Below are 14,904 nucleotides of genomic sequence, written 5' to 3'. Positions count from 1 at the left end.
TGGATGGAGAGATGCTAGTGTTTCATATAAGGATCCAGTTAACAGTCCTCGGATCTAGTTCCTCTGGACCCATTGGCAGCTTAGACAGTTGTACCTAATATGCTTTCTGAAGAAGAGGATAAGGAGACAGCTCCTTTTCTTGAGCAGGAACAAATGGATATTGATTTGGAACCTGATTTGTCACCTGATGAGCATGTGAGTGCAGCTTCTGCTTTCTCCCATTCTGAGGATGCTCAAAAGTTCCATTGTGGCTGTGGAAGAAACCACTTATTGAGTTTGACATTCTTGGTGCTATTTTGGTAGGACAGAACATGGGAAAACATGCCCTCAGAGCATCTTTTGATGTTTCAGACTCTTTCACCAGAGCACTTGCATCCACAGTTAACTTGAGGAGGCATGCTTAACTCCGTTTGTCTTCTCTGGCTGCAAACACTACATTTAAGGTTTAAGAGTGGTAGCCGTGTTAGTCTGTATCAGCAAAAACAATGAGGAGTACATGTGGCACCTTATAAACTAAAATTTATTTGGGCATAAGCTTTCGTGGGCTAAAAAGTGGGTTTTAGCCCACGAAAGCTTATACCCCAATAAATTTGTTAGTCTATAAGGTGCCATAAGTACTCCTTGTTGTTTTTACTACAATTAAGATGAAAGATCATCCCCTTTGAAAGGCAGATATTTTCAGCAATAAGACTGACAAATTGTTGGAGAAATTAAAGGAAATTAGATCCACTGCTCATTCTCTGGGTCTTTAGCCCTGGCTCAGAAAGGACTGTCCATTTTGATATTAGAGCAATATTACCCTCAATTGTCTGTTTATTTTTCCTCAAATCTGAGATGTCAGCAACAGCAACCCCCAGCGTCATTTCAAACCCAGCATAAAAATAGGTCTTTCAGATCCAGACCTAAGATGAAACATCTGCTCCTTTTTCTTTGCCTTCATTGAACACCAGGCCTCAGATTTGATTTGAGAACTGTGGACCAATCAATGAGCATCTGTCCTTTTTAATTTAATGCTAGCTCTATTCATCAACAAATGGAGGCTGATTCTATCCTACTTACAGGCACTAGAAATTATTGAGAGAGACTGTCATTCAGTTTGAAAGACTTGCACCTTTCAGTTCCCCCACCCTCCTCTTTTCAGGTAACCCTGCCATGAGGCTATTCTACTTACAGAACTACACAAGCTGCTCCAGGTAGGAGTAGTCAAGGTGGTTCCCAAATATCTCTGGGGTCAGAGGTTCTATTCAAGATACTTCCTGGTACAGGAAAAAAAAAAGGTTGTGTATATCTGTACAATTTTCTTAAAACTAAAATTGGACAGATGGATATGGAAGTTCCAATTTTGTATGTTAACCCTGGCCTCTCTAACTCTCTTTTGCATCTATGGATTGGTTTGCCACGCCACACTCTATTTTAAAGGATGCTTACTTTCATATCTCTATCTGACGTAGTCATTGAAATCACCTGTGTTTCATAGTGGTGGGATGCAATTTCCAGTACAAGGTGCTTGTGTTTGGCCTGTCCACTGGGACCATAGTGCCAAGTGTTTTTTTTTTTTTTTCAAAGTGCCTTTCTGTGGTAACAGCACACATGAGAAAACGGGGTATTTTTGTTTACCCATATTATAGGTCACCAAAAGCTGCTGCAAGCAAGAATCTGTCACTTCACATGTTAACTGTGTCCCTCGTTTCAGCACTTGGTCTGCTTCTAAATGTCAAAAAAATAAAATCTGTCCAACTCAGAGAATTCTTCTTACAGGTTCTATGAATAGGCTCTCAATAGCAGGGAAAACTTTTCTTCCAGAGGACAGATTTCTAAAAGTAGAGCAAGTGGTTTTGCTAATTTGAGCCTGCCAATCCTGAAGTTATCCTCTTCCTGGATCTCTTGGGTTTGATGGCAGCTACCACTTAAGTAACTCCATTTGTTCATCTCAGAATGAGACTGATGTAGCATTGGATGTCTCAAATCTACACACCCTACCTGGACAGTCTTTAAAACGTTCTGTCACCATGGTTCAGGATGTTCTAAATTCGCCATGGTGGTAAACGGAGAGACCAAATGTTCCCAGAGACAACGTGTTCTGTCCCATTTTGCCATTGGTCATTATAACATCAGATGCATTAAATAGTGGATGGGGAGCACATTAATGTCAATTTACAATCTGAGATCATTGCATTTCTCAAGAACAGATCTTGCAATAGATGTATTTGAAATTAAGAGCCATTCATTTGCCCCTCATACCTTTCCTTCTTTGTATAAAAGGAAAGGTTGTTCAGTTAGTGACGGACAATTAAACCGCTCTATTTTACATGAACAAAAAAGGGGGTCTTCATTCTTTCCTGTTATATGCCAAAGTGGTCAGATTATGGGATGGGTGAATTCTTCATGAGATCTATCCAGTGACCCTGCATTTAGCAGAGGAAAGCAATGTGCTTAGCAGATTCTCTCAGCAAAGATAGTTCTCAGATTCACAGGTGTTCCTTGAAGGATCAAGTAGCATAAGACATTCTCCTGTTGGGTCTGGTTTGATGTAGATCTGTTTGATACAAGGATCAACAAAAAGTGTCCTCACTTCTGTTCAAGAGTGGGGAGGGACAGTCAGTCCATCTCGGATGCCTTCCTTCTATACTGAGGAAGGGGTCTTTTGTATGTTCCCCCCACCCCTTCCATTATTTCAGAAAGTGCTGAAAATTAATCAGGACAGGGCAAAAATGATATTGATTGCTCCAGTGGTATACAGACTTGCTTAGGTGTCAGTCTTTATATGTGTCTGTCTCCAGATCTCTTGTCACAGGAACAAGGCAGGATAGTTCATCTCAATCCTTAGTCTCTTTTAATCTGACTGCTTGGGCTATCAGACTTTGACTAGTCTTGAATAGTTATGATCCACGTTAGTACCGAATATACAACTTAATTATAGAAAACTGTCTACTAGAAAGTGTTACTATTTAAAATGTCTAGATTTGTTGCTTACATGCAGGTAAAACCTGATTCTCCAGTTTCAGCTTCCATACCATGTACTTTGAAACATTTTATGTACTTAAAATCTGAAAGGTCATATTCTTCAAAAGTTTACCTGGCAGCTATTTCAGCTTATCATATTTTGGCTGATGGTAGATCTCTCTTTCTACCATTGTTTAGATAACCCATTTGTAAACTTTCTAACTTTTAGCATGTATCCTCCTTTAAGGGATTCAGTCTCTTAATCTGACTTTTGTCTATGCTTATGAGGCTACCTTTTGAGCTTCTGGTGGAATGTTCCTTATTTATCTATTAAAGTGGTCTCCACTATTGCTATAACATGAGGGCGTGCAATTCATTCACCCTTCTGATTGATGTCTGACTTGCCATTTACAAATTTTCATAAAGATGAGGTGGTTCTGAGACCTGATCCCAGGCTTTTACCAAAAATATTATCTGAGTTTCATATCAGTCAGAAAATAAATTTACCATTTTTCCCCCAAAACCTCATGCTAATAAAGGGGAATCTGCATTACATACTTTAGTTGCTAGAATTGGTCTTTATTAAAATTGAAATCTGAGATTTTGGAGTTCATCTAGGGTTTTTTTTTCTTAAGAAAAATAAGGCTCAATGTGTCTGCTCAGACTACTTCAAGATGGATTCTATTTAGTCTTACAAATTAGCAGAAATTCTGTGCCTACTGTTGTATGGTCTTGTTCTACTAGGGCTGTTGCAGCATCTTTTGCTTGTTTTAAACGTGATTCTATTCAATAAATTTGCAAGGCTGATACCTGGAAATAAGTGCACATATTGACTAAACCTGGGTAGTCAGTAGGTGGACTGCGGGTCAAATCCAGACAAACAGATGCTTTTGAATAGACTGCAAAATCATTTTATTTACTTATCGTTCTTGTTGTTGCGATGTGAAAAAATGTTTCTATGGAGTTCGGACCTTGCCTATACCTTGACAAAAAAGAGACAACCCCTGGACTAAACATTATAGTCTAGCTTGAAGAGAACATGCCAACTTTGGCAGAACTGTCCTTCAATTATTTAACTAGGACTCTGTTCTCACCTCCTTTGTTTTCAGGACTGCTTGTCAAACTACCCATAAGTGGGAATATGCAGAGCCACTCAAAGAAGAAATGAAGGCTGATTCCTTGTAACCAGAGTTCTTCAAGATGCCTCTGCATATTCACACTTCTTGTCCACGTTCCCCTCTTTTTCAAAGTCTAATTGGCTTTCTCGGTTAGCGGTGGAAGGAACTGAGGTGGTAGACAGCGCAGTGCCTCCTTATATAGCCTTGCCCTGGGAATGTTTGGAAATGCTGATGATGAGAAGGCAGTGCACGTGTTCTAAGGGGCACTGCTTGGAGGAGGGTCTACTGTTAGGTACTACCAGACTATGCCACATCCATAGGTATATGTAGAGTCTTCTCAACTTGGGTTCCAAGTAACCTTCATTTTTCCTTAATATGTATAATGAAATGAAAGGGAAACCACGAATAAGATGCTTAGCTTCGTTGCACATAAAATGTCAAGGAAGGTCCTGTTTTGCTGGATTTTTATTGCAGCAGTCTGATGGCATTGGGCAGATAAATGGTTTCTTTGAAGAGTTACTTTACTTTTCAGGAACTATACTACCATTCCTGAAGTATTCAAAGGTTCTGCTTTATACAGCTGAGCCATTCCTTTCAGATGCTGTATTATACTTATAGCTGGGCATCTTCAGCCCACTGTTCATTGGTAACTGTTTCAACATTGCAGAGTCTACACTCCTGAAGACGTTCTGGAGCTGATACGCATGTCTAATGTGGATAAGTGAAGGTGTGACACTGCTACCCAAGTATGTCTTCTCTACTAACCTTACAGCTGTAGCTGAACCCCCTAGGTCAATCTGGAATCCAGGGTTGAAGATTCTTTGTCAAGTCTGTGCTTTGAGGTACAGTGAAACCCCGCTATAACACGCCCCGCGATAACACAAATTCGGATATAACGCGATCATAAGGTAGCTCCAGCCGCCCCAAGCAAAAAAGAAAAAAAAAAGCAGCCAGAGCACCACTGAAACACCCAAAAAAAAGGGCCTTCCCCATTGCCTCTTCCCCTCCCCCCGCCCCCGCTTCCCCTTTTGGCGAGAAGAGCCGTTCTCCTCCCCAGCTGCTCCTCACTCTTCCTCTGCCCCTTGCACGTCTTCCCTGCTCTCCCCAAGTGTTTCCCTCTCTCTCGCTGCATGGCTGAGAGCCCCCGCTGCTGGAGCAGGCTGACAGCTGGGAGGGATGCTACAGAATCCCTGTAGCACAAACTCTGCTCTGAATATCAGCAACTCCTCAGTGTCAAATGCTGCAATCGGTCTCCGGGTGGAGGGGAGTCGGCTGAGCGCCTTTCTACAGATCTCTCGAGAGCTGCTCCAGCCCCAGTCTGCCAGGTCCCAAAACTCTGGTTTTCAAAGTCCAAACCCAGCCATTCTCAGGTTGGTTCTGGCTCATTTAATAGGTTGATTAGTTTGTGCTGTCACTAATTATTGCTACACCCTTCAGTTACTGTTATGGGCAGTTCGCAAATGCAAGTCATTTTCTGCCCAAGAGAAATTGACTGGCTTGAAATGGTAAAATTTCGTAACCCCGCTATAACGCGACCCTACATTTATTGCGATTGAATTTTTTGAACCCCAGTTATCGTGTTATAGCGGGGTTTCACTGTAGTTGATGCCGTCAGTCTTTCCTTTTGTGTTGCTAATTTATGGCTTTTTTTTCCTCCTTAATACCTTTTCCACCACCTCCAAACACGACAAATTAGAAATACCAGGAGTAACTTCTTTATACCAGAAATACTAGCTCTTTTTTTCTGTTGCTGTAATGCGGACAGAAGTGGATGCCAGCTTCAGTTCTCACTGATGGGCTCCTATTCTTTTGATATATGCACATTCCCATTAATGAGAGTTAAACATATGAAATGAGAAGATATAAAAACCTCATTTTAAAAAAAATACTGAGATGGCAAACATTTACTCTTCCAATTTTCAGATGTCTGTAAGCTGTTACTACATTTCACTAAGAAACTTCACACTTTTAATTTCTCGGAATGAAACAGCTATTGAGTATTAAGTCTTTGAACCATTTTAGCTTGCTTTCATGTCTTCCAGTGAACTGCAAGTGTTGAGATATTAAACTATCAAGATTTGGGAAAGCTTTTAATATTGCGAGATTAGAAATGGTTCATGTTTATGGTGTCCCACCTTTTCTTTAAAAAGGGGGAAACTGACACTGGATGCCATTTAAGCATATTTAGTAGCATTTGCTCTTTAGTTTCTTTTTGGGAGGACTAGAACTCTATCTCAGAAATGCCTTAAGCAGTTCAGGTTTCAGAGTAGCAGCCGTGCTAGTCTGTATCCGCAAAAAGTGTAGCCCACGAAAGCTTATGCTGAAATAAATTGGTTAGTCTCTAAGGTGCCACAAGTACTCCTGTTCTTTAAGCAGTTCACTGTCTCTCCGTGATATAGGTAAGGACCAGACGGATTTCTCCCTACTTAGAGCTTAAATAAGGGTGGATACCTTACTGTTTGTAATCTTGTATGGTCTGGTAGACTGAGCTCAGAGCCTTACAGCCAGGAACACTCGAGTTGTTGTAAAGCCTTTGCTGACACAGCTCCCTTAGTGACCTTAAGCCTCTGGCTTAACCTGAGAGTCAGATTCATCCCTGCTGTAACTCCATTAATTTCAAGAGTTTTATACCATGGATTAATTTGGCCCTCTTCCCCATTTTACAGATAAGGAAAATACTTAACTTTGTATACAGGTGTCATAAAGACAGATTAATACTTGCTATTTTCATGCAGCTATCAACTTACTTTAGGTGGCATAATTTTGGACCATGTGATTGACACCTGAGGTGAAATCCTGGCTTTATTGAAGTCAGTGGTAGTTTTGCCATTGACTTCAGTGGGGCCAGGATTTCACCTTTGTGTATGAAGGGGTAGGATATGTCAAATAGGGCAAGTTATGACTTAGCATGCAGACGTGTAAAGTTGTCAATGTAAAGAAATGCTAAGGGATCCACCACCTTGGAATCTAAGTGTCAATAATATGAGAGCAGCAGAAATGTCCAACAAGGTGTCTTCTCTGTGTTGGTTTACATGTTGATAGTAGGGCTGTTGATTAATCAGTTAACTCATGTGATTAACTCAAAATTAATCTTGATTTAAAAAATTAATCGCAATTAATCATAGTTTTAATCGTACTGTTAAACCAGACTATTGATTGCATTTTGTATTCTGTGTTGTAATTGAAATCAATATACTTAACAATGTAGAAAACATCCAAAAATTATGTATTAAATTTCAGAGTGCTCACTTTATATTATTTTTATTACAAATATTTGCACTGTGAAAATAAAAGAAATAATATTTTTCAATTCACCTCATACAGTTACTGTAGTGCAATCTCTATTGTGAAAGTGCAACTTACTAATGTTGATTTTTTTTGTAAAATAACTGCACTCAAAAACAAAACAATGTAAAACTTTACAGCCCACAAGCCCACTCAGTCCTACTTCTTGTTCAGCCAATTGCTAAGATAAACAAGTTTGTTTACATTTACAGGAGATCATGCTGCCTGCTTCTTATTTATAATGTGACCCAAAAGTGAGAACAGGTGTTTGCATGGCACTTTTGTAACCGGCATTGCAAGGTATTTGCATGCCAGATACGGTGAACATTCATATGCCCCTTCATGCTTTGGCCACCATTCCAGAGGACATGCTTCCATGCTCATTTAAAAAAAAAAAAAAAGTGTGTTAATTAAATTTGTGACTGAACTCCTTGGGGGAGAATTGTATGCCTCCTCCTCTGTTTCACCCAAATTCTGCCATATATTTTATACTATAAGCAATCTCAAATGATGACCCAGCACATGTTGTTCATTTTAAGAACACTCTCACTGCAGATTTGACAAAACACAAAGAAGGTACCAATGTGAGATTTCTAAACATAGCTACAGCACTTGACCCAAAGTTTAAGAATCTGAAGCGCCTTCCAAAATCTGAGAGGGATGAGGTGTAGAGCTTGCTTTCAGAAGTCTTAAAAGAGCAACACTCCGATGCGGAAACTACAAAACCAGAACAACCAAAAAAAGAAAATTAACCTGCAGGTGGCATGTGACTCAGGTGAAGAAAATGAATGTGTTGGTCCTCACTGCTTTGGATTATTATCCATCAGAACCTGTCATCAGCATGGACGCATGTCCTCTGGAATGGTGGTTTAAGCATACAGGGACATATGAATCTTTAGCGCATCTGGCGTGTAAATATCTTGTGAAGCCAGCTACAACTGTGCCATGCAAATGCCTGTTCTCAGTTTTAGGTGACATAAACAAGAAGCAGGCAGCATTATCTCCTGCAAATGTAAACAAACCTATTTGCGTGATTGGCTGAACAAGAAGTAGGACAGAGTGGACTTGTAGGCTGTAAAGTTTTACATTGTTTTGTTTTTGAATGGAGTTATTTTTTGTACATAATTCTACATTTGTAAGTTCAACTTTCATGATAAAGAGACTGCACTACAATACTTGTATGAGGTGAATTGAAAAAAAAAATTTACAGCACAAATTTAATAAAAATAAATACGAAGTGAGTACTGTACACTTCATATTCTGTGTTGTAATTGAAATCAATATATTTGAAAATGTAGAACACATCCAAAAATATTTAAATGAATGGTATTCTATTATTTAACATGATTAATTGTGCAATTAATTTTTTTAATCCCTTGACAGCCCTAGTTGATAACCTTACTGACTAGATTTATTTTTACAGGCATCAGTTTGACTCAATTTGTCTCACAATTTATGACTGACTATTGTACTGTAAAACACTCAGCACATCCACACAACCCATAGAAAGCTGAAAGTTTTTGGCATTTTGAAAATGGGATTCAGGATCATCCTTCAGATATAATAGATAAGGTAAGTTAGTCCATTTCAAACCTGAATTTACCTCCGTCCCCATTATTGTACTCTTACTAAAGCAGGATTACTGATTTTACATGAAGTTTAGATTTTTTTTTCATTGATTAAAAAAAAAAAAATCTTGAAGTGAGGAGTAACTTCTTTATACCTCTCAACTTGGGGAATATTTTTCAGTCAGTCATGATGAGTCAGTCATGGGGGGAGGAATAGCTCAGTGGTTTGAGCATTGGCCTGCTAAACCCAGGGTTGTGAGCTCAGTCCTTGAGGGGGCCACTTACAGAGCTGGGGCAAAATCAGTACTTGGTCCTGCTAGTGAAGGCAGGGGGCTGGACTCAATGACCCTTCAGGGTCCCTTCCAGTTCTATGAGAGAAGTATTTCTCCATATAGGGCAATGGCTCCCTGTTCTTGAAACATTCCCCTCTCCTAGTCCTCCCTCCATCTGGTAACTGATCAAACAGGACAAGCTCATTTACAACAGGAAGATGAAGAACCCAGCTATGTAGATTGCCATCTGTTTATATGGGTTATTTTAAAGGCAGCACGAAGACTGTAATCTGTGGCATACCAACAACCAAACACCTTTTTTGTATTCTGAGTACCCCACTGAACCAACCTACCTTGGTAGGAAAAAGCAGAGGCTGTATCAATCCAAAGATAAGCCTCCAGTAGCTCCTAACTCAAACACTGTGAACAGATGCAACTACCCTGGTCAAACAGAGAAGCCTGTTAGGCCCACAAAGCACAACCTCAACACTCAAGGCCCAACAGCAACTTATTGGAGGTGAAAATTTACCTATTAATTCACTAAAACTGCAACACCAAGAAAAGTTGATTTGAGAGCTAGACTCGCCTGGCGGAGTAACACTCAGGCAAAATTTCAGATAAAATAGCTAACTTGGGCAATATACCTGTTTCACACATTTTGTCCACTCAGCTTCTTCCTACAATTCTAAGATTTAGTCCATCTCTCAATAAATGCAGGATTGTTGCTTATATTGAGTATTTTGTTTACTTCAATTCTCTGAATATCTTAAACAGGCTTCCCATTTCTCTTGGAGATTGATCAATTAGACTAGAACAAGGTTTTCCAGTTTTTGTCAGTTGTTTTTGTATCCCCTTTTAATCTTTTTAACCCCTGCCTGAGCCTGTCTTCCTCGGAGGAAAGCTTGTCTTGCTTTATCCCTTTTGTCTGGACAGCTCCTTTTACAGTGCAGTGGAACTAGGGCAGAGTGGTAACATTTGAGTGACTTGGGCTTTTTTCCTATGACTGATTGGGTGGGATGACTTTTAGTGATCCCGTATTTAGGGTAAGTAGACCAGAAATACACATGTAAAGGTGGGATATGGTCTGTTTGCAACAGCCTTTCTGGTTTTCTGTCAAACCTGAATTTGTGCTAAGAAAAAAAAAACCATGGACAAAATCTTTAATTTAATTGCTGCTTTCCTTTGCCTATGCTGCTTAATGTCAACCATGAGCCTGAAGGATTTCAGGGTGAGAAATTTCTCTGTATGCTGTAGGAGGTTTCTCACTAATTCTTACCTTTTCATCTTGCTATAACCTTACTTCATTATTTTTAGAACATTTCTAGCCTTGCTTTCTGGATTGCAAAGAAGTTACTATGGAGTGACTTAGGAGATCTTGTTCTTAAGAGCCTCCAAAGTAGTACTTTTACTGTGCATCCTGTAAGAGCCTAAAGTCCCTCTACATTATTAACAGGTGCTGGCTAGGGTTATGCTTTCTCTAAAATTGAGGTGAATAAGAAGCCCCTGTTATTCAAGAACTGGGAACTGTGCCCCTTTTCTGTAAGGAGGATGCTACACTATGTTTTTAGCATAATGCTGAAAGTCGGGTCCTTTCTCCCATTTTTAGTAATATCTAAGTTGTTTAGGGGGTAACTGTGGAAGGTGCCTGTTTGAGGAAAAGGTCTAACTAGTTTACAAAGGCGGACAGAGCATACGTCACAGCAGCGTGTATTCAAAATCCAGAGCTGCTACTTTTCCTCAGGGGCTCGTGCCCGGTTTTTTCCTGGTGGTGGAGGTGCAGTTCGAGGCTGACTGATCATCGCCCTCCCTAGCCCAGTCCGGGGCGGCGGCGGTTTGGCGGGTTGCAGGGGGGAATGACGCGGACTGCGCAGCTGCTGGGGCTGCCCCGCCCCCTGTCCCTGGCCTCAGACCCAGCACTACGGGTGCGCAGCGTCCTGCTGGCCGCGGGTCAGTGCAAACACCGCGCTCCACTCCCGGCCTGTTCGCCCTCCGGCAGCCGGACCCCGCCCCGTGACGGCCGCGAGGCCTGAGCCCGGGTCACCGGAGATGCTACACGGGAAGCGGAAGTGAGGTAATTGGTGGGGGTGGAGGCGGGGCCTGGACCGGAAGCAGCTGGGGCCGGACGCTCGGAAGGGAAACAAGTAGCCAGCGGCGGTGAGTGGCGGGTCTGGCGGGGGGAGGGGGCCGCGTGCTCCGAGGGGCCTGGAGTCCCTGTGCGCCCGGCCGGGGTGCGCCTTGTGCGGGCCCGGATCCCGACCCCGCTCGCTGAGCGCTCCGGGAGCCGCTGGCCCCGCGAGGCCTAGGGAGGGGCGAGTTCCCGGACGGCCCCGGCTTGTGTTCCGGGGCAGCAGGGCCGGCAGGAGGCCCACGGCCAGGGGCGGGGGTTGAAGGGACGGACCCGGGCTCCTCCTCCCAGTGCTTCCTCCCTCCCTCCACACCCGGATTGATGGTGATTGTTTGTGTTACCCGGGCCCAGCCCTGACCCAGGGCCCCTTGTGCCAGGCGCTGCCCAGACACGGAACAAAAGATGGTGCCGGCCCCCAGAGAGCTTTACAGTCTAAGGAGGCGAGGGTCGCTGCTGGGCAGGTTGGAGGCGCTGGTGCTGCTGCCCCTCCTGTACCCAGGGTGTAACTGTGACATCTTTAACCTGCACCAAATGTTCTTACATGTCAAACAAACAAAAGCTCTGGCGAGGGTCACTCATACTGGAAGGGTTTCACTTTAGGTGCAGAATCATATGTATCTTTTTTTTTTATCCGAAGAAGTGGGTATTCACCCACGAAAGCTCATGCTGCAAAACGTCTGTTAGTCTATAAGGTGCCACAGGATTCTTTGCTGCTTTTACAGAACCAGACTAACACGGCTACCCCTCTGATACTAGACTTCAATAAAAATTCTTCAGGGTGGTAGCTGCTTGAATTTGCATCACACCTGCTGTAAGGTGCTCCCACTTTTTAAGCATCTGACTTGAGATTGGAGGGAAGCTTTTAATTCATTAATGCAAGACCTAAGCATTTAGCCCTTATGCTGTAGTTTTCTGGACTTTACTATGTAGAAGCCAGGTTAGCAGTGTGGTTGATGGAAGGTTTGAGTTATGCTTGCTCTTGAAACAAAATTTAGAATTGTATGGTAAGAAATGAAGATGTTTGTGGATTGTGAAGGTGTCCAGTACCACAATGATAGTCAATTCTGACAAAATTAAAATGATCAAATGGAGAGAGGAGGTTCCTTTCTAGCAAATTCTTGTGAAGTGGCTGACTAATTGATCATAGCCATTGATGGAAACAGAATTTGCCCTGAAGAAGAGTGTAGCAGGGATTCCTGGGTCCTTTTAATATACGGATTTATACTGCACTAATCACTGACACATCTAGGATATGTATTTCCTGTAGTTTAGCTTTACCCTACAGCTGTTTTGTTAACTGTGGGACTGGCGTCTTATTGATCAACACTGGTTTCTTTTGCGCTCAAAGGGAAGAGATCCAGATCTTCTCAGTGCGTGGAGGACCTGAGTTTAGTGCTTGCCTCTGATTCTGAGGAGTGCTGCAAGATAGATTTACTGGGTTTTCAAGGAAGAGTGTCTTGTTGGGATTTTGAGCATTTCTGATAATGAGGCGTCTGCTAAGCATTGCACCTCTCAGATTTAAAGTTTATTAGAGAATATTTAAAAAAATAAAATACTACTTTATGGTTACAACTCCCCTTTCATAGGACTCGAAAGGACCTCCTTCGCAGTTTGTCTGTACTTCTTCTAAATCAACAGGTCATCAAGCAGTGATGTGCAATTCCCAGCCCTGACGTTGCTTCCACGGCATTGTTAGCTACATACCTGCAACTTCAGGAAATAAGAAGTCTTAAGAACGTAACTGAATTCCACATTGTATTACTCTTCTGAGGGATGACTTCTTTGTTAGATGCATGTTGTAGCAATTACTTTAAAGTGAGGTTAAGAGGACCACAGTGAACTGGACATACAAGAAACTAAACTAAAGCATTGAGCAGACTGAGTTATAGGGAGGAGTGAAACTGGGTGATTTATTTAATGCTATTTCACAGTGTAAGGTTAAGAAGCCAATTAATTCTGCCGCGGCTAGTGTCATGCTAGGCCAAACAGTGGGATTATTGAAGTTACCAGATCATATCATCAGATGTTCTCTGTCCTCTAAGTGACAATAGCCAATTCAGTCCTGCAGGTTCCACCATTGTGAATAGTGGGAGAAGGGAGCGTATTGACCACATCTGACTATCCACTGATCTTATCACCAGGGCTGAAACTGCCAGGAAATGTCACTGGTGATAGCATTGCTCAGAATCCCTTGTCAAACTGCTGCTGATGGTAAAGTAATATCTCTAAGTTCTAGATCAACACTGAAGTTATACTAGCAATTAAAACAATCCCAGTTCAAGTAATTTGTTAAATAATGCAAGGTTTACCTTTCTGTGGTTTTTAGACTGAGAAATACTTTTACAAGATAAGTTTGCTCACTTCAGGGAACGGTTGAAATGTCTATAGCAAAATTGCTTTGTCACATTTAGAAGGAACATACAATAACGCTAAAACAGATGCTGTCCTGTTAAGAAGTTTGTAGCAGACTCTGGAGTGTTTGGTAATTGAAACAATTGCCTTCTGGTTGGGTGAAGTATACTTTCCTTTCTGTCCTAATGTAAAGAGACACTTGACTTAAAAGTGTTACAAAGAAACACATTTTTTTACACATTGCTAATAACTTAGATGAGTAAATGTAAAAAGTTTTTAAAATTAAATTTACCATGACTGTAACTCACTGCACTTTTTTGCATTTTGATGAGGAAAATAGTCAGTTTTGCTTATACTTGTTCACTTCTAGGTTCTTCTCAGTACTGTAATATTTTGGCTTCAAACATTTTAGGGTCATAGATTCCAAGGCCAGAAGGGACCGTTGTTGTTATCTATTCTGGCATCTTGTAAATCAGAGGGGCCATAGAACTTCCCCAAAATAATTCTTAAAGCATAGCTTTTAGAAAAACATCCCATTTTGATTTAAAAATTGAGAGCGATGGAAAATCCACCATACCCTTAGTAAATTGTTCCAATGATTAGTTACACTCTGTTCAAAAAATAAGTCTTATTTCTAGTGCCCCACCAAGTTAACAATCATAAAAAATGCATTGTGGACAGTGAAATCTGGCTTCCCCTGTGAAATCTGGCTAGTGTAGGAGAGGGGCAGGGCTGGGGGTACCCCAGCCAAGGACTCCTATCCAGCTGCTAATCTTGGCCAGGCTGGGTAGGGACAGGACTTCCTCGTCCCCTGCAAGGGCCCCTGCCCGTCTCCTGCTGCAGCTGGGGGAGGTTCTTGGAGCTGGATTTGACCTGGGAGTGGCCTCTGCAGGGGAAGAGGAAGTCCTGTCCCTACCCCGCCCTGCTGAGACTAGCAGCTGGAGCCAGATATGCGGTAGGAGGCCCTGGCTGGTCACCTACCCGTAAGGCCAGCCCTGCCCCCCCAAAAGTGATGCCCCCCCATGACCCCTCCACAATAGCTTTATGGCACATTTTTGGGTAGGGACCCCCACAGTTACAACACCCTGAAATTTCACATGTAAACATCTGAAACTGTGAAATTGACTTTTTTAAAAATCTTATGACCGTGAAATTGACAAAAATGGACTGTGGCTTGGTAGAGCCCTAGTTATTTCCAGTCTGAATTTGGCTAGCCTCAACTTCCAACCATTGGATCGTGT

The 14,904-nt window shown here is 41.9% G+C and overlaps 1 protein-coding gene across 5 annotated transcripts in view; it reads left to right on the top strand.

Moving 5' to 3' along the window:
* Positions 1 to 4,706: 4,706 nt before the first annotated feature.
* The window catches only part of PSEN1 (presenilin 1), a 58,033-nt gene continuing 47,835 nt past the window's right edge, over positions 4,707 to 14,904 (top strand). For 3 of the 5 annotated variants that reach the window (XM_045015532.1, XM_045015531.1, XM_045015530.1), the window contains exon 1: positions 11,513 to 11,635. In XM_045015532.1, the coding sequence (XP_044871467.1) occupies positions 11,633 to 11,635 (3 nt within the window). In that variant the 5' untranslated portion in view covers positions 11,513 to 11,632. Of the gene's footprint in view, positions 4,904 to 8,769; positions 8,919 to 11,234; positions 11,341 to 11,512; positions 11,636 to 14,904 lie in introns of those variants that run through there. The other 2 variants (XM_045015534.1, XM_045015533.1) reach the window with 2 other exon arrangements.

This window comes from Mauremys mutica, chromosome 4 (assembly GCF_020497125.1).
Source record: "Mauremys mutica isolate MM-2020 ecotype Southern chromosome 4, ASM2049712v1, whole genome shotgun sequence".
Classification (NCBI taxonomy): domain Eukaryota; kingdom Metazoa; phylum Chordata; order Testudines; family Geoemydidae; genus Mauremys; species Mauremys mutica.
This window is presented reverse-complemented; position numbering and strand designations above follow the sequence as displayed.